Consider the following 20614-nt stretch of genomic DNA (forward strand, 5'->3'; position numbering starts at 1 on the left):
TGTCATAGTTTGACCTGGTCGAATAATTGATTTGTATGCTAATGTATATTTATCTAAATCAGTATCTTGAAATAATATTGAACTGTTTTTATGGGTTGGGCATGTCCTCGTGGGCTCCGGACCTTCACTTTGATGAGGACGAAAGAACGTGCAAGAGACTGTAATCATTTTTACATCATCCTGGGCCAGCATGGTATAATTAGAAAGGGCTGATTTCTTGAACCACAGCAGGGGTTGAAATTGCAGGCCTTGCCCCAACCAGGGTTTTGGAAAGTAACTGAAATAGCACTGGCGAGTTTCTGTCCTTGTGTCCTCCTGCGTTACTTGGTATCGCTCAGATGGCAGCGCAGTCACCATGACACGCTGCTGCTTATCCACCAGCACTGGGATGACACGCTTTTATGTGGCGCTTCTTGTTTTCAGAACCAACTACCAAAATTACAACTTTGTCATAATCTCTTTAACATGCATTATGGCTGAAATCTGTATCGGCCACGACCTGCTGGCAGCTTTTACTGCGTAACCAGGAGCGGACTTTGTTGGAATAGTGCTTCCGTCTAAATAGGGGCGGGCGTGTGCCTTGCCTTGCTGCAGTTATCATTAACCAGCGCAGAATCAGAAATGATAGTTCTTTCATTATTATTTAAAAAGTAAAGTTTTATTACATGAACTGCAACCCTAAGCTTTTCTAGACGTTATGCAATTGGCTGCACAGGAGAACGCAAATGTTATGAAAAGTAGTTTCACATTAAAATCTTCTGATCGCTCACATAGGGGCTTTTTTAAAATGCATCTTATGCTTTAACAGTCAAGTTGAAGTTGATAAAGTTAATAAACGATAGCTCTGTGGTCATGTATGTGGTGGAAATGGTCAGTGCCTTAACCCCAGGCGCACTGGGGTAATTAATTGATGTAGGATTAGCAATAGAAATGCAAGGCTTGTCATATGGTTTGTGTTAAATGCTCCCCGCTGGGGAGAAATCAACTTAGTTTCCTTGCATCGTCTCATCTCTGTTTGCATAACCCACAGTCACAGTTATATGCACAAACACCCCCCCCCCCAAGGACCCTTTAAAGCGTCTCTGTCAGTGTGCGTGCAGTGGGTCCCACTCAGGTCAAGGTAACGACAGGTCCTGGCCTTCACTGGGTGACCTTTGAATCATTCACAGGTTTTTTCCATGTCTGCAGGCATGCAGAGGTGTCATTGCGGCCTTTCTGCTTCCTGTCTCTGGCATTCTTCTTTGTTTAGGAGCCCTTTAAAAAACAAGACAGCTTTTTGTCCCCTCTGGTAAGGCAGAGGCGTGGAGTAAATGGGTCCCTGTTTCTGATTAGCCCAGCAGACCAGCGGAACTCATATCCCCAAATCAGAGACATGGGTTGCTAATAGTAGTTTCCCCTCTCGCAATTGAGTCTTCTGTGATTTCTTCAAACCTCAGGCTACAGACAGGAGTCAGCACTAATTTACTGAAGACTTGAAAACTTAACCAAAGCTAATTGACATTACTGTGGTTCACCACAGCGGCAGTTACTATTTCGTTCGGTGTACTGACGTATGATCTGTATTGCTAGTTGGGTATTATCTTGAGGTTGATAAATTCATACATATTAATTTGTGGCAATGATGAGTGGGCAACTTTAAATCTGCAAAATAGATTACATTGCTATTAGCCGGCGCTGTGCCTAGATTGGTCTTTCCATGCAGGATTGGTTTTCACTGAAGCAAGACTTGTTTTTTTCCATTTAGGGATCAAACTCTTACTGAGGTATTGAGCAAAGTCATGGTAGAGATTGTGGGAAACAGTTTTTGTGTATGATGCACAGTATTACTGTGTTTTGATAGGTAAGGAAATATCTAGGCCTACGTGTGAGTTTATTTTTTCAAAATCTACTTCAATTGAAAAACTATCAATAAAGTCTTATGGGTGCAGACAATGCACAGACTAGGACGGAGACCCCTGGGTGCATGCCCTGGGAGTCTTGCTTGGCAGCCACATAGAGAGTTGACGCTCACAGCCAAACGTCACACCCCACTGAATGGGATTGTGGAGAGACCCTGAGCGCACAAACAGCAGCTGCAGGTGTTAATAATCTGCAAGCTGAACTAAACAGCCAGTGAGTTTGTCCTTTTGTGCCTCTGTGAACGTTTAACTGCTTTGATACCTTTGAGATCAATTTTAAATTGTGATATTTCGTTTTAAAGGCAAACAGAAAAGTGTGCACAATGCACTTTCATCAAGATTAGAGGCAGCATAACATGTACAGTCATATATTTTCAACGAGGATCGTGTTTTTAATATTAGTCATCAAAGAGCAGTTTTGCTTTTGCACCTATGAGGGCCCACCTGTGCAGGCACATGGACTCTGGTGAGAGTAAAAAAGCCAGTTTTACCTCCTTGAAGTCTCAGTCTTGTCAGGTTTGGTTTATGAAGCTGCTAGAAACACATGAACGAGGCTGCGACACGGTAACTGAAGCTCTGTGGGTTAAGTAAAAAGTATCTGGCAAGGCTGGATATTTTAAAACAAAGATGAAATGCGTAATGCACTAAAACCTTTTGAGAGCAGAGTTTTTCATTTCTTATGTTACCACAGCTTGAAATATAGTCCTTTTCTTTAGCCTTTATTCCCCTGTTTGTGTGATTTAGTACAACTGTCTGCCTAAAAACAACATCAGTAGATTCGGCTTCCAGTTTTAAACGTTTTATAGTCTTAGGTCAGAGACACTCAGCTGACATAGCTGGTTTGGGTGGTGGGCAACAAACACACTGTAATTAGCTGAGTGGCAAAATGAAAGGATCTCAGCAAGACCAGGGACGCAACACTTGTTTTCAGAATAAACATATGAAAAATAATAACGGCTTGTTGTTTTCCCAGCTCCGAATTCATCAGTGTTATAGTCTTGCAGAGAGAAAAAGGTAACAGTACAGATAAAGAGCTGAAAATGAAACTCTTGAAGTCACAAGCTTTTTCCCACAAAATACCTAAAATACCTGCAAACAACAGACAGTTAGTGAATTGTCTATTATCTCTACTCTGTGGTCAATGACACGCAACAGTGTTTGCACCACTAACGTAATGTTCTCATCTGTACCAGGGTCGTGAGAAATTCTAACAGGCCCATGATCCCTGGTTTAAATATATATTATATGACCTTGTTTTTCAGACATCCAGGTCTGTTTTGACTTTTTTCCCCCACCTCTACCAGACATCCTTGTTTGTCGTTCCAGCAACCTTGTGAGAGACTTATCTGTGATGTCCTTTTACTGAAAACCAACAGTTTTCACTCTTTTCCTTAATGTCTCCAAATTTCTGCAGTCATTTTTTTCACAGCTATTTCTCCTTCAGTCCTTACTATGACCTGAATGGACCCCAGAAATTTCTTGACTGTAAGAGAAAACTGGGGCAAAACTAAGTTCAGCAAAACTTACTATTACTGGGGATGTTGTTTGTCAGTGGAGAGAAAATTATCAGGATTCTAACCAGCACATTTTCTGAAAGGCTGTAACTGTACGTATATTTTTCTTGGACTGTTTGATATGTTATGTGCATTCTGTATCCTTGCCAGAGGCCTCTGAGATAGTTGAGTTTTACAGTTCCAGGGAAAAAATGTGAATTATTTTAGCCCTGAGATGCCGAAGCCTCTGCAGGTTGTTGGGATATCTCAGCTGACACGACTCTTTAAGTGTTGCTTGTAGGCTGGAGGCTGTGCCTATTGATTAGCACATGTGGTGGTTGTCAAAGAGAGGGCTTGAAGGTGGGCTACACTGCTCAGCTTCCTGGGTAAAGCACATTCCAGGGTGCTGGATTGGATGCAGATCTCAAATCGGGAAGGAACACTGCATGATGGTTGTGGAAGCTTGGACGTGCACTTCAGTCTTGTCCATCCATGCTACATGTGTCTTTCAGGTTTCCTTGAGTTCCAAGGGAGGGTTTTTTGTTGTTGTTATGAAATATCCATTAGCATGTTATTGGTCTGTTTACAAGTGACAGTAAAATTTAGTGAAAGGCTGACAGCCGAATTGGTCATGAAAGCCTTTTAATGACCATGTTTTAGGCGTTTTTTTGGCATTGCATTTCCATTCCTTTGATGTAATTTCTAACAGTATTTGAGTCTTTGAAACCTCATTCATGTTCAATATTTTAATTTCAAAAAATATCAGTGAGAGACCAGAACATTTTTCTATTCAAACCTGTGGTACTTGCCTGTGTAACAAGGTTGCACAACAGTACAATGATTGCCCAGACTTTTGCTTTTCTTGTCAAAAGCTGAAGGATTTGGATGTCTTTTTTTTTTTTTTTTTTTTTTTTTTTTTTTTTACCTGATAGCTGTATGTCTTTTTGACATTCAAAAATGCCATCCTGTGGGAACCAAACTGCTTTCTGCTGCAGGAAAGGTTGCCAAGGTTTCCTCTGAGGTTTTTCATTTCTGGCATTCAGAGTCAGGAAGGTAGTAAAAGAGATGTTTTGGTACATGATTTCTTTTGTGTCAGCCCAAGGTCTATTTTTTAATCTAAAGTTTACACTAAGGGTTTTTTTTTTTTCCATTCTAAGATAACCAGAACTATAAAAAATACATTTTTTGAGCTGTCCTTGTAAAATTTTGCAAAGTTGAGTCTTTAAAACCCAGGAGACATGTACTTTCTAATGGCAAGACACCTTTTCACTGGCCCAAAATAAATTAAATAAGGGTGTTTAATATTTTAGCAGTAAAACGGAGGTATATTGAAGCAGTATAGTTTAATCAGACGAATTTAAGAAGATCAAAAGTTCAGACATATTGAATATTCAGTGGATTCAGCATTTTTTCAAATCTAAGAGCAAGGTTTTGCCAGATTTGTTTAATGACCGTTAATTTAATTATGTGTATAGTTTAAAACAAAAACCACTACATCTACATGTGGTCAACCACAGCAACCTGTGGTTCTGAGTAAAGCCACCCAAGCTCAGAAAGTGTGAATTAGTGAGACAAGATGAAGCAAACCAGTTGGTAAACACAGCTAATAGTCGGCGTTAAGAGTCATATTGCAATACATTGGTTGTTTAGTAGCCCTCAAAGCTTCAGATCTTTTCCTACACAAAAATCCAAAAGACACTAGCAGAGTAAGAAAATATGGTAAGCCTAAAGTCAATGGGTCTATGTTGGGAGTGTCAAACATAAGGCTCAGGGGCCAGAATCGTTTCAGCAAAGAGTCCGGTCGTGCCTGCCTTTGAAAAACTTGAGGCGGGGCATAAATTTGAGCTTTTTAACTGTATTTCTTTTTCAACTTTTCTTATTGATACAGACGTCCCCCATGGCCGTGCGTACTAAACCAAAGTTTAAAAACAAAAACAAAAACCGAGCACTTTCTGTTAATTAACCAAATCTTTGTTTAATAGTTACAGGCAGTCTGGGCAACAAGCCAGCGGTAATTTTACACATTTATTTTTACAGTTTAATCGTGCTGACAGATTTCCTCCATTTACTATAGCAGTGTGTCTTTGTCATGCAGAAAAACTGAAAGGTACAATTGAAAGTACTCTGCTTTTTCTTATATGAAGGTATATCAGGGGTGAAATGTGCAGCAAATCCTCTTTACACTGACAAAAAGGGCAGTTTCACTGGTCCATCCCACTCAAGATTAAGATTTGTGCTGATTAGGCTTGACGAATATTGAAAAGGGTTCTGAAAATATCAGACTTTGCCTAGATCAAGTCGTTCTTTCTGTTTCATGGCATGCAGAAGTGGTCGTGCTTTGTAAACGCAGTAACAAGGTTGTGGTTCTCCTCAACAGGTGACGTTCATAGCCATAGTGTCCAAAGAAGATTCCCGACTGAGGGAAACCCCCAGCCCCAGGGGCCTGGCAGTGGTCTCCCTAATGCACAGGATGAAGTTTTCAGGTTAAGCCTTGCCAAGGGAGTGTCCATGTCGCTCCCCTCCTCACCTCTGCTGCCTCGGCAGTCCTACATGATGCCCTTGCGCAGTAACAAGCGATCACCAGGTACTGCTTGATTAAATTCAGTGCTTGCTTTTCCCCCTCTACCGTCTAATTCTCTTTCCTAAAAGTTAACTGCATGATGCTTGCCATTTTTCATATTATGAATATTTTTTCAGATCTGTTGTAACCTTTAATGTTCCCAAGTTGAGTGATTTTGGTTATTTTTAGTCTTTCTATTTTTTGAAAACTCATCCAGTCACTTAAAATAGATCACACGTCAGGTTCCTTTGCATAACTGCTGACAGCCATCCAGGAGTGCTAGTACAGCTTTTAGCATATTTATCTCAAAATATAGAAATTGTGAGCTTTGTCACTCTTGGAAAACTAAGTCACACTGTATCGAAAGTAATGATAGCTGGACCACTCTGGATCCCAGCAGTTACTCTGTGGGCGCAGTCTGTTTACAGAGAGTTGTTTTTTTCCACTTCACCCTTGTATTTGATCGCCTTGTGTCGAAGAGGAGGCCTCCTGCGACTTCACTGGGTGTTTACACTTTGCTGGCTGATAATAGGTGTGTGTTTACATTTGATCTAAATCCTCCAAAGCTTCTTCTGTCCATTGCGTTGAGGGCATCTTTGTCAGCAGTTGTGGAGAGCTTCAAAGCCAGGAATACCTAATTGTGGCGGAACTTGTTTTAACCTGAGTCTTTGTATTTTGGAGACTTTGCAAAAGGGAGAGAAATCCTTTAAGTGGCCATTGTGGTCCCCACTCGCATGTGGCACTCATCTGTGGGCTATCAAGCCATTGTTTAGAGTGGTTACAGCTTTGATCTATTTAGTGTAAAGATGACGGGATAGGAAGTTTGTAGGTTGTGAATGTCTCTGTGAAAAAAATAATTGAATAACTGCAGTTTTAAGGATTGAAGATCGCATCGTATTTCTTTGCATTTCTTAGGAAATCCTGTTTGCTGTAGCATTTTTCACTGTTATGCACATTTTCTGCAATTCTCCCAAATCCCAGGACTGAAATAATCCTGAGACTGTGATGCAGTGCATTATGCAGATGTTCAGTGGAAACTGAAAACAATTGCAAATGTGCTTTCTTGTTTAAAAAACACAAATTCCCTGCGAAGTAGAGTTTTGTTTGTTTAGCTGCCACTCAAGTTAAATGTGTTCATTTTCCTCGGATGACTCAGGATTTGCAATGAGCGCTTGAAATGAACGAGCACGAGGGGATGAAGAGAGCTATGAGGCTGGGTTTGTGAAGGAGAAAATGGCCCAGGGGACAAGGGAAAGGGGACACTCATTAAAAGCATATTCCCTCTTGGGGTGCTCTGAGGCATGAAAAAGGAGGAAAAAAGTGGAGGGACAAGATAGGATTTTATGGAGGACCACCAGCAGGAGAGAGCTGGGGGAGGGTCTGTTGATTCTCCTCCACTGTCCTCGCAGATAACTGTGAAAACCCATTGACGAGAGTTATTAAACACGCTGCAGGAAGGGTCTCAGCTTTGTGACGATAATGCTGAATTTACCTTTTTGTTGAGTCATCAAGGTGTATATTCATTTAGTACGGATCACTCTTGAAACTAGCACGCGTTCATCTGAGTTACAGTAATCCGTATGCAGATGTTTGTAACAGCGAAGCATGAATTATTGGTAAATTCTGACACAAACATAAAGTTTACAAGCGTCTGGTCCTGTTTAATCAGAGCCAGAGGATGTTTTCATCCAGCAAACACATGTGGAGATCAGTCACTTCACAACAAAGGAACAGTGTTTTGGAAATGTATGCTTGACCTGCAAGTTCACTACAAGATACAATACACAATATACAGACGTTTCTTGAAGGCGAGGGGTGTACTGCAAAGTGAGATTACTAGTTTACAGCTGTCACCTTAGAAAAAAACAGCAGCACTCAGTGATAAAATTGTTCACTTGGATCAAAATGCTTATTTTAATACTCCCAAAAGTAACAATTTTCTATAGCATTAGTCTTTTGTCTTATCTGTAAAACTGTTGCTTTTTACTGTTGTATTTTTTGTGTTATTTACATATTTTTATCACCAAGTTATAACTTCTCTCATTTAAGTAAGGGACACTCATAGGGATCGTTTTGTGCAGAGGAAGAGTCACATGACCTGAGAAATAGAGCTGTGCGATCTGACCAAAATCTCATATCCCGATATAAGAATTCTATCGTCCTGATAACGATATAAATCACAAAAATGTAACATTTTCTGTAAATTCTGTGAATCTCGGGCAGCTCGACTTGCGTGGAGTGTTTCCAGCTGTGCGTCATGTAGCTGGAGCAGTGTTGCCAACTCCTCAGTAAGGAAAATCGCTATTGGTTGTCCTAAAAGTCGCTAGAAGTCGCCAAATGACGTCATCGCCTAATATGCATAATTGGTCATGCTAATCTAATTGTAACCTATGTTGTTGGAGAGAGAAATAACATCGTGGAAGAGACATAAAGTGAGTAAAAAACGTCCTAAATGCATTTAGAGTTTATTTAGAACTACAAATTAAATTTCTTTTAGCAATTATTGTTTTTTTTAATGTCACAATTCCAACCCTGCTCCTTTACCCGGGCTTGGACCGGCAAAAGTGACCCGAAATAGGCACTCTGGTGGAGTTACTTTGTGTTTGTGTTTATAAGTAGTTTTAAACCTTGTGATCCACAAAACAGCATAAGAGTAAAAGAAGAACTGACTGCGTTACAGCACCCGCTGCTTGTTGAGAGTAAAAGCAATACGCGCTTTCACGTCTTTTTTTAGCGACTTCTTTTAGAAAAAAAGTCGCTAAGGGGTCTGAAAACTCGCTAAATATAGCGACAAAGTCGCTAAGTTGGCAACACTGAGCTGGAGTTGAGTGTTTTAACCGATGCATGAAACGATACATTTTTAGACATAAGTTGTAACAGCCGCCGTTTTCTTTGTGAGTATTTATTACACAGCGTGCTGCGAGGAAAAGCCTGTTCTAACGTTTGAGTCTAAGGTTTATTTTTTAGCACCTGGCGGCTCTTTTTTACTTCTCATCCGTAAATAATCTGCTCTTTCACGTGATTCAGTTTATTTTGAAAAGTCTCAACAGGATCTTGAGCTTTATTGTGAAAGGTTTATGTGGAACATAAACAAGCGGACACGCGATGGTGTTACCGTCGTTGTTGCTAACCATAACGCATAAAAACAGGCGCTTGTCCGTCTGTAGTGTGGTTATATTAAATATAAGAGAAAGAGAGAACTTTAAGAAATTAATATAGCCACTACAGTGACCATCAAAACGATGAAAAAATATTGCCGTAAACAGTTTATTTTGCGACACCACGAAACAAATGATAGCGTAAAATGAAATGATAGACGTTTTTATATCGTCATCCGATATATATCGTTATATGAACAGCCCTACTGAGAAACACCTATTTTTATATGAGAGTGCAAAGCACTGGAACACAAAGCCTGGCTTAACTGAAAAAGTTGCTAACCACCGTTGTGATCCCTGTTATCTCCGACTGGGATTTAGGTTTTTTCAAGCTAGCTTGACAAAGAAAGGCAAAGAAAGCCTGACTGTGTTGAACTTCATTTGTAGTGTGTAATATTTCCTGCAGCTTAACATCTCTTACAGAATAAACTGCTTATTATATACAAACTTTGATAGTTCACATGTCATAGATCAGCTTGTAATGGCTATAATCTTAGTTTTGAAGCTAGATATTCATAGAAACAATCCATGAAGCTTCTCTAAACAGAGAGAGTTGCTTTTATTCATGTGGCACAACGGTAGTGATTTCATATAACATGAATTATTCAGTGTGTAGAGACGAGATTGATTAGATGTAATAGAAAACAATATTGCTTCAGACAGGTGAGCCAACACATTTGATCTCCCCTTTTAAAAAATTGCAGTTTCATGTTTTCTGATCAATTTACTAAAAGGGCATAAGGATATGTTCCTATAACTACATAAAAGATCTTTAAATGGCTATCAACATATAAGTGCCATGTTAAATAAAATAAAGCCCGACCTGTTATATTAGGTCCCTTTACATAGTTGACTTGATGCAAAATGTCCCCATTTATTCTTCCTTTTTCTATCACTGTGGGATTGTTTGATTGAGGTCACGAGGAATATTTCCCATATGTATGACCTATATCTGAATACACAACGCTGCCATTTAACTGATTGATTAATCCAGCGATGTTACCTATTAGAAGACTGAAAAGGGCCAGTATATCTAATTTTATTGATATGTACATGGGGTGTCTGATAGCAAGGGTTAGTTGCTTAATATGCTCCATCAAAGATCTTCTGCTTTCCTCTGAGAGACATTTCTCTACAAAACAATAACTTGCCAATAGTGGAGAAAAGCAGTTGATTCATTTTTAAATGTTTTTTTTTTTTTTAATGGTGTGAAACTACTCCTGTCAGCTAGTTCAGGTACACCGCATTCATTTATACATGCAGTAAATCCTCAAGTGCATTTTTTCGCACATCTGTTTGGTCTCCCTCCCGTGCTGCACATCAGCGCTGCACGGGCAGGGGAAGTGGTTTCACAGATTCAGAAAGCATTTTGTGGCTGGCCTTCATTTCCTGACACATTGGATAATCTACTGCAGTTTGGAAGGCCCCGGCTAAGTGGTTGTTCTTTTCATGAAAACTTCACAGGGGACAACAGAGAAACATTGAGTTAATTAGGAGTGTGACGGATGCCTGAGCCGCAAAGTCTGGTGGCGTTGAGTGGCATGGCTTTGATCAGCTAAGCCCAGAGCTTAGCCATGAAACACAGCGCTCTGACATGTGTTGTACAGCACCTAGACTTTACTGTCTGTTTAAAGAGCCGCTCGCAGGCCCGTGAGGTGATTACGCTCTTTTGAATGTACCTGTCTTGCCTGTATCCCTCTTGCGCTTTTTATTTTTATTTTTTTAACATGCTGGTTGAGATAGAAAATTGGGTTCAATTTTGTTTTTTGTTTGTTTTTGTTTTAGTAGTTATAAATTCTTTGTGCCCCACCTCGTGACATTCTCCTGGGTATCTCCACAGTGACCTCCTCTGGCTATAGAAGGTTATTGTCCCATTTTTGGATTAAAAAGCCTAATGGGCTGCTGATTGAGTTACGGGGGAAACCCTGCACCCTTGTTGCATATGCAGCAGCTTGCAGCATCTCAGTGTTGGTCACAGGAAGTGTTTGAAAAATCATAAATAGCTGCTGAAATATTTTAGTCCCGATGATTTCCACTGAGAGGCTGAGGAATGATTTAGGCTGAGTTGATATGGACCCTCTTGTTGTACGTGCAGTAGCTGTGTGACCTTCCTGTAGGTAGATCCGTGCTTTACCTCTTTGTCAGCCTGCACTGGCTCATAAAACAGCTATTCGCATTATTGTATTGCTTTTATGGGCAGTGGATCATTTTAATTGCCAAATATGCACTGTGGTCCCATGGGGATTGTTCTCTGGTAGGCTCTCGCGTGTATCAAAATAGGTTAACTGTTCTGATGGAACGTTGCCTTTTGGGGGCTTAAGGGATGATTAATTTATTGATTAGCTGAGCAGGCCTGCAAATCACCGCCAGAGAGTATGACATGTATTTGGCATAATCTCTCTACCTAGAAAAGCTTGGAGACTCGTTATTTTCTAACATCCATGTGCGAAGGTCACCTTGCTGATACTGTTCCTGCTTAGACTCCTTTGTTTTCTCTTTCTCTACTGAGGAACAGTAGCTTTTGGCTTGCCAGACCTCGCCATGTTGCGTGTGTGTGTGTGTGTGGGTGTGTGTTTGTGTAAACTGATGACTTCATTGCTAGTGGTCTGATCCCTTGGCCTCGTTGTTGCTTATCTCCTCTTTATTTCTATTTTGTGGCAGTAGCTGTGCATCAACAGCATCCAGGCTGCTGTCTCTGAGTGGTGGCTAACCGTTTGAGTCATTGTGCAGTGTGTATTTTTTGTTCCTGTTTTGGTTGGTCCCATAACTTTTGCTCTGGCTGTAAGCGATAATAGCTCTACAGGCCACATAAAAATGTTCTGAAGATTATCTTTAACGTCTTTTCCAGAAAGATCTCAAATACCGCAGACATTAGGTAATGGTAATTTTGTAAAACACTTCAGGATGTCTACATAGATTTGCACGTTTTCGCAAAGCCTCATTGATAGGAAGCAGTCATTAACAAGTTGTTCAAGTTGTTTCTGGTTTAGCTAAAACCACCTTGTCTAACAGAAGGCTGTTGTTTGCAGTTATACAGCTGTGGATTATTTTGAAACAGTTTTCACATTATTTTCAGCTTAACACAAATAATATTAAAGGAAACATGAAGGCGAGTACAGGTTTGATATATCAGTCTTCTGTCAAGAGGGTAGAAACTCTCTTCAAAGCCAGCTGTAGCCCTTTTGAGGTCAGCTCTCCTGAAGTCAACTCTGGGGTTTTGACAGTTACCAGACAGCCCTGGGGGAATATTGATGCCTTTCCGAGAGCTGAGCTGTAAAAGACCTTGTGAGGCTACAGGGGTCCTTTGAAATGTTCTTCTGATGAGCACCCTATGAGAAGCGCTATCCAGTCCTCCACCTGACTGCACTTGACTACACCACAGGTTTAGCTTCTTATCACATGCAGTCCCCTCTTTCTTTCATCTGCAGTGAAATCTCAACTCACCTACTGCCCCAGAAACCAGTGCTGGATAAACTGTCATAGCTTCCTCTGCTGCTCAGTAGTGCTGAGATGTGCGCAAGATGTCATCGTGTGTTATAATAGATTGTGTAATGGTTGAAAATGTATGCACAGTGGAGACTAACATGTGATTTATACTTCTATATATACTTCTTCTTATTTTACTCAAGTGGCAGACACTTTTATTCTGCCAGTATTTATGCCTTTTATGCCACTGTTCCACTACAGATATGGCTCCAGAACACTAGTTGGCAGTAGAGTGTCTGTTCAAGTCGATCCACTCTTAACAGATAAAAGTAGATGGACATGCAAAGGAAGAACTGATGGCACTAAATGGCACAACAACCAGTTGTTGCATGCTGCACTGATGAACTGATTACAACGCTGTTAAGATGAATACCGATTCTTTAAAAAAAAAAAAAACGATTTAAAAATTTGACATAGTCCGACATAAATTCGACTAATATCGGCCAGTATATCAGTTGGGCTCTAGTTTGTGGTGTAGATTTAGCACAGAGGCATAAATTCCAGTTAATGCATATTTAAAATCACTTTGTGAAACAGGATATCTGAGAGTGGTGATGATTAAACATGCAGTTGTGTAGTACAATACAAAAATCATATTAACCAGAGAGGACTAATATTTCTGACTGCTAAAAGAAAAAGGAATCACAAGTTTGTGATTTCAGTTCCTAAAGCAAAATGCTTTTAATACTCTATCAGCTTTTTTGGTTGAGATTTTGGTACGAATATTAAAAAGACTATATTATAAAAGACTGGGTGCATTAGACATGGAGTAAACATGCAGAATTCAGAATACCATCTAGCATCATCTTGCCAGCATATATTAGTTTTCGCTTTTGAGTTGAGCTCATCGTCACATTTGGAGCATAAAGACGAACGTTGTGGGACTGAGTTCATTCTCCTCGACTGCACAAAGAAGACACACTGTCTCATTGATAAGTTGAAATGTGAAGAAGTCAGAGTCCATCTTAAAGAATGCTGGGAAAGCTTCTTGATCACTTCCTAGCTATGAACAATCCTCCCTTTCAGTGGTGTTGACTGGACATTGTAAGTTGTTGGTGATAGGTATTTGACAGGCTGGTATGTGTATAAATGTGTGCATGCGCCTGCTGACTGATAGCTTGCTGGTTATGGATTCCTGTGTCTGATAGTGAATACCAACCAGTGGGTGCTCTGCACTCACAGTCTGCAGTCTGTATACTTACTTTTCCCTGCTTGTTTAACATTCATTTATGTCTGTGAAGGTTCTCAGTCATCCAGGTCATCATAGTCTAAGGAGCTTGGAAAGAAAAGCGTCTGGTCTTCTTTAAGTTGCTTGAAAACGTTTCACCTCTCATCCAAGAAGCTTCTTCAGTTCGAACTGAAGAAGCTTCTTGGATGAGAGTTGAAACGCCCAAACGCCTTTCTTTCCAAGCTCCTTAGACAACATTCATTTATATTTGTTCAGAGGCATCGGCATAACTTTGTGCTGAACAATCAGATCAGAACAAGATCTCTGTGTAAATAAATAAATATCGTAATACCTGAAATGAGTAAACAAATCAACAGCCTATTTATGCAAGATAATTCATAATTTTATTGCGGGGGTTATATTGGTTGGGTCTGATTATTGGGTGGGGGGGGGGGGGGTCATAACCCCCCTGGAAATTACGCCCCTGTTGAGGGGTGAGCTAAACCTGGCCTGGCAATTTATCTAATATAGCAAATTAAACTGACATAACATGTTTGCCAGTCAACAAATAAGCTTGAAGTAGGGAAATTTGGTCAGTGTGGTCGTATTTGTTCAATGAATAAATTGTTAAATTTATTCTTCAGATTATTTTTTTCAGACTTCAATCATCCAAACAAATAAATGGCACCAACAGCAGAATGAGCTGTTTGCCATTGACAGAGAAGATTTAGCAAGTTTTTCATTAGCACAAACTCAACTCTGCTGCTCAACCCACAAAGTCATTTACTTTACAAATGTGGCACCATTAAGGGGAAATAAAAAGGCCAACGGTATAACATTTATTGGCCAGAAACAAATTTCCTTAGTTTTTGTGCTAGTTTTAAAGAAGTTTAAAAAAGGACTCTGTTCATGTGCGTGGGCTCACATTCATCAAAAGGAGACGCAGGCAAGCTCGTTCTCTTCTTCTAATCAAATGAGGCTTTTGTAAGATGCAAATACCTTAATAACCACGTACTTTGTACTTGGATACACAGTTTTAAAAACAGTTAATAGAAGTATGTGTCTCGTGAATATGCTCCAGCTCATTATTGTGAGATGAACTCACTTATTGTGCAGATGAACCTGTTGTGGAGGTTCTTGTTGTTAAGAGCTTTGTTCACTGGTTGTAGACTGAATCACCTGTAACTTCATGGAGTCAAAGAAAGTATTGGTGTGAGATATTACCAGGTACCCTCAGAGGTCTTGTGTAGTCCATATCTTAATGGATCAGATTTATTTATTTCTTTTTGTAATGTGTAGGACTATTATGGTTTTAAGCAGGAATGCCATAATAATCAACCGAGATAAAAAGAAAAAGCACTTTTAACAAGATTTGAAAGAAATGAAGGTCAAATGTTGTCATCCTGCTTCTGTTTTATACATAGTTATATTTGGGTGCTGTTGGCCACATGCTACTTTCCACACCACTCCAGTTTCTTTTTTCTCTCCCTTAGTTGCAGCCTCCTTTTGCACCAGTCTGCTGGTTTTCCCTGCTGTTTTCCGAGGGCATCGGAATGAGATGGCTTCCTTTTGTCCAGGGTTCATGAGGTGTTGTTGTGTCTAGCTCTGAGATGTGATGTGGAGATATAGCGTAGTTGATAGCTCGGCGATATCGCTCCCTGGAAAAAATCACATCCTCCCTTGTTATGATTTCCTGTCCGTTTCTTTTTACAATGAATAAATTTACATTTGTGATTAATCATATACCCTTTGAAATTGATGCAAGTAAGACTGCAACTCATTTTTGCCTTTCTCTTGTTGTCCTTCATGAGGTCATATATCAAAGGGCTCAATTTCTGTGACCTTCTCACGCCTGTTATAAATGGCAATTGCTTCTTCATCAGTGCGGAGCGTTAATGGAAACCTGTTAAATCTTGAGATGAGATTTTGAACCGAGAGGAAATTCTTCTGTGCCTTGTCTGATGCTCAGACATCTGAGTCATGCCGGAAGACCTTTTGCCATTTCTCTGCATTATCAGCCCTTAGATGTGGCCTAAAATTATCCATGATGGGCAGCCACATGTTTGTCATTTCTCGTGTGGATCCTGTGCTCCTCTTGGCAGTTTGTGTAAACTGAATCTGAACTTGAGCATATGGTTTAGATTACTCAAACTATGCCCCTTGTTGTTTTATATGAAATACAGTCAGTGGAACATATTAGCCAGTTCACTTTTCATCCAAGTTATTTACCTGAACTAAGTGTGTGTCTCGCATACAACGCTCTCTGTCCCTGTAGTCCCGTTTTAATTGGAGCCATGTGACTCCCGGGTAATAGGTTGTGCCTGACCATCTGCAGATGAATGGAGGTTTTCAGGATACTCTTTGGCTGTGTCTCCCAAATAACAGGCTGACTTTGATCGCTTTTGTAAATGCTTCACTAACCCAGTCCCTTCAGGCTTTAACCCGTCTGTCTGCACAAATCTGTAACATCCCATTGCGTTTGAATGCCAATCCTTAGATTATAGTGCTTTTAAAAGAAAAATCATCATCACCTTTAAAACAGTTTCTTTGCTACATGGGACAGCTTCTGCTCAGCTTCTCTGAATGGACGCTCCATTTGGCTTTGGGCTTTTACTTTGAGTTCTTCTAGTCACTTCTAGTGACAGACGAGAACACCCAGATTGCACATACAGAAGCTCATGCGAGGTATCAAAAGCCACCATTTTTCCTCTATGCATTTCAAGTTGCATATCCATAGATGGCACTGTGCATCAAGCAGAAGCAGTTTTATAAATTGCTCCATTTGATTCACAGGAATTGCTTGGGGTTGGGAGTGACTGAACGTGGTAATGTGGAAATCGCAGTCTCTGATCTCCTGTCTGTTCTCTATATTATGACTGGGGTTACACATACAGTTATCTGATAAGAGCCTGGAGGAGGAGGAGGGGAGGGAGGAGGTTTTACTTGCAGGAGGTCAAGGCCAAAGTAGTTGCAAAGAGTGGGGGCATGCTGTTTTATGGATTTACAGATCTAAATAACACAGTCACATCCTGTTTTCAGATTTTTATTTTTTTGTGGTTACATTTTTGATCTGCTCTTAAGACTCGGTAAAATGTGAGTTCCAAGTAGAGAACTTAAAAATGTGTTTAAACAAGTGAATTGGCACTTTTAGGAAAGATCAGTAGGCCTTTGCTGCAGTGCTGATCCACCAAACAGCATGTTTATTCTCAGCAGGGCTGGTTAAACGGCAGCTTTTACTGGATATCTTTATTTTTTGTGTGCAAAAGTATAAATGTTGCACAAGCAGCTGCGCAACTATGAGGATGGGTATGCCAGTGGTGTACAACATTTAAAATTGTTACATTAAATATTCTAATAATTTAGTTATTTGCATTTCACACATTGTCCTACCTTTTATGGGAAATGGGGTCGGAGTACTGTCATGGTGTGAGTGCAGGGAACAGCGCAACTAGCCAAAGTCATCGCCTTGTGCTCACAATGACGTTCCTCTAAGGGCTGTACCATTGTCCCAGATACATCATCAGAGTTGGACCCTTTGCGGTCAATCTAGCCAAAAGATGCAACTATTGTTGCCACAATAGAAGGACACACTTTCAGATAAAATAATGGGGGGGGATGCTTTGTCTGTTTGGCAATTTCTTCTCTTGCATTTCCAACAATGCACGTGTGCGCTTGAGCAAGGATCTTTAGTTCACTTAGAGGCTAATTGTTGTGGTTTCCTGCTGTAGTTTACATTCCCAGAGCCAGCTATCCGCTTTTTTACCGAGAGTCTCCAGCAATGCAGACAGCATTCTGAGTTGTCAGACAGACCAGAGCTGCTATCAACGCAGGGAGCTGTCTGAGAGTGTGTGAGTGAGTTTTATGTAAGCTACGGAGTGCAGCTAAGCCTGTCCAACTAAGACACCACTACCTCTCATCTCCAGTGCCATCTGGAACATATTAATCCTGTGAGAACTCTCTCTCTGTTTTCCCTCGGTCTCTTTTGCATTTCTTTCCCTCTCTCTCTCTCTCTCTCTGTCAGATGCATGCGCTCTCTCACTCTCTCATTCTCCCTGTATCTTCTGTTCGTGCTGGCAGGTCCAGTTAGGAAGCCCAAATATGTAGAGAGTCCTCGCGTGCCTTCTGATGCCATCGTGTCAGCTCGGAGGAAAGCGACCGATAACAAGGAGTCGTCCCACAATGGTGAGTTTTACTTTTGCAAATTTTCTAAATGGCTGTTTTTGCTGGGGTTGAGGGGAAAAGTGCACTTAAAAACTGCCGTAAGAGAAAATTATGCATGTCGTTGCCTGGGGTCCTCATTGTTGTCAGTGGCTTTTAAGAGCAGGGCTTTGTTATTTAAGGGTAGCATCAGTTACTGATGACTCAGTTTAAGTACACAGTACATGTGAGCCCCGTGCAAACACTCGGTAGTGCCGTGTTTATTCTAAACTGTGTGTTTAGATTACAGAGGAGTCAGTTTTCCAGTTTGTGGGGACATATTGTCTGAGCAAAGTGCTGGATTTGCGGATTTCGGGGTATAATGGGGACAGGGGCTTTCATTTCTCACGAACTATACATGAAAATTCTTGTGCTTCCACATGTTTGTGAGATGTGCTTTCAGCGTTATTACTGCCTATTCTTACTTTTGTTGGGTGTTGTGTTTGTGTTTAGGGGTAATGTTCCCCTAAGAGCTTGGTTTAGATTTCCAGTAGAGAAGACTGGGCTCAAATTCCTCCCATAGGCTTAAGTGGAGATGTAAGATGTGTAATCTTTAGCAAAAGGCAATGCACAAAGCTCTATTGTTATGCATGGCTCACATAACGTACATAGAATTTAGTAACTCAGCACAGCTGACTGTCGCATACTAAGGCACGAGGGTGTGTCTAACTAACATAGAGCTCAGAGTAGGCTACCAGCAGATAGCAGACAGTAAATAAATATGACCTCGTCAGTTTCCGTACCGTTACTTTTATTTACTAATTACAAAAGAGAGTCCTTGCTTGTGTGACTGAGCAGAAATATATTACTGGATAAGTCCTAAACCAATGTTTTTGAGCACAAATGCAAATGCCGTTCCAAAATCAACACCCTATTACTTTTCTCAACACCTTTCCACTATTCCCCACGCCTCCTTATCTAATCTTACCCTCCTTCCTCTTCATTGCTTAATGATGCAGTGAAAAAAAAAATGCTCAAGGGGAGGTGATGTTAAACTACTTCAGATCACAGAAAGGACTTGTGTGTTTAGTATGGACTCGTCTTCAGTTTCATGGGAGAATAATATGACATTTATTTTAGCACACTTTATGTTGTAGATGTGGAAGTTGGCCTTTTTCCTCTTAATAACCATTTAGTAACTTAAAAAAGAGAGAGAGAAAGTGAAAACTTGCTAAAAATTAAACAGTAAAATCAATTTTTCATAAAAGCATTAAGGCCCTTTGTTGTGATTGTCAAAATTATGGTCATGTCCTTCCTTTTTTCTTCAGTTATTCATAAGTGTGTTTAGATCTTGGCTGTAGATTTCCTGGCCACAGCTTAAAGATGCACATGTGTATATGAACACCCCACACTTCACTTCATGCAAGAACCACTGTGAGAAAACTGCTTCCAGAGATCTGCATGTTTCCAGGAGCACAGTGAATCTCAATATGTTTTAAAAAGGATGAAGTTTGGCGCCATCTGGGTGCTTCCTTGAACGGGCTCTCCCACAAGTCTTGGACACTGAGCGTGAAGGGTCTTCTTCAGGTCATTTGGCAAAACCCACAGAGCTTCAGCAGTCCTCTGCAGAGATCGAGGGGGGAAAGGATGACCATCTTAGCCGCAGTTCATCAATCAGGCCTTTATTGTAGAGCAGCTGCACTTTGAGCAAAGGCATGACAGCCTATTTGGAGCTTGTCAAATGGCATTTAAAAGACTCTGAGAGCACGAGGAGAAAGATTCTCCTGTCTGACAAAACAGACACTGAAATCGTTACGGAGAACTCTGAGCACTGCCTGCTGAACATAATCCACAATCAACACCCCATCGGGCACTGTTCATCAGCAGACAAATACCTTCCGTGTGGTTAAGCATGAAGGTGGCAGCATCAGATTAGACTGGGTGTTCCTGTTAGTGGCAGGGGCAAGAAGAGCTGAGGAAGGTATGAATGCCAGAAGCGGGCACCAGAGACTCAAAGTACATCCTTTCGGCACATCAATGAGACGAGATGAACCTTTTGATGCTTCCAAACCATAAACAGTCTTAAAGATGGATGTGTTCTTGCAGTTCTTGAACTTATCAAAGTCATCCACAGAGGACAAAACTGTTTTGGTGTAAAGAAATGGGGTCTATAGGAATTGACTCTCATTTGAAGCAGTGCTGGAGGAACTACACTTTGTTTCTCTTCCACAGCTTTTCAGCTCCAGAGGTTGCCCCTCATTCCAGATGCTGAGCTTTAATCTGTTTGTAATATCTCGTAATAGAGTTCTCTCAGAAGTGGATGTGATGCTTGTGGAGTGAAACTATAGCATAATGCTAGGATTAGATAGGGAAGTTGGACATTTTGTTTATTGGCTTTAAACCTGCAGTTCTCTGCTTGTGCTGTATGGTTCAAGTCTAACTCAAATGCTAAGGGACCGCTCACTTTGTCCTCTAACAATTTAGAATAAAGTAGTATTTAAAAAAATATGTCTGTGGCAAAAAGAAAGAGAGATGGGATTCATTTGCGTAGTTGTAAAACTGATATTGCTCTGCTGTCTTAAAATGAATCAGAAATATGCTGAACTTTTTAAAGCCTTATTTTTTTTTAAATTGTCTGTATATTATATACACCCTGGTAAGCATTTGACACTTAGGGAATAAGCCCATTAACATTAAAAAAAATTTAGTTGTTT

The 20614-nt window shown here is 40.5% G+C and overlaps 1 protein-coding gene across 5 annotated transcripts in view; it reads left to right on the top strand.

Moving 5' to 3' along the window:
- Window positions 1-20614, top strand: part of tanc1b (tetratricopeptide repeat, ankyrin repeat and coiled-coil containing 1b) — a 142835-nt gene that overhangs the window by 27675 nt on the left and 94546 nt on the right. For 3 of the 5 annotated variants that reach the window (XM_084954705.1, XM_084954707.1, XM_084954706.1), the window contains exons 3-4: window positions 5769-5975; window positions 17841-17945. In XM_084954705.1, the coding sequence (XP_084810831.1) occupies window positions 5769-5975; window positions 17841-17945 (312 nt within the window). Of the gene's footprint in view, window positions 1-5768; window positions 5976-16843; window positions 17711-17840; window positions 17946-20614 lie in introns of those variants that run through there. The other 2 variants (XM_084954710.1, XM_084954708.1) reach the window with 2 other exon arrangements.

The sequence above is a fragment of the Perissodus microlepis genome, chromosome 16 (assembly GCF_051167445.1).
Source record: "Perissodus microlepis isolate ML-2025 ecotype Zambia chromosome 16, ASM5116744v1, whole genome shotgun sequence".
NCBI lineage: Eukaryota > Metazoa > Chordata > Actinopteri > Cichliformes > Cichlidae > Perissodus > Perissodus microlepis.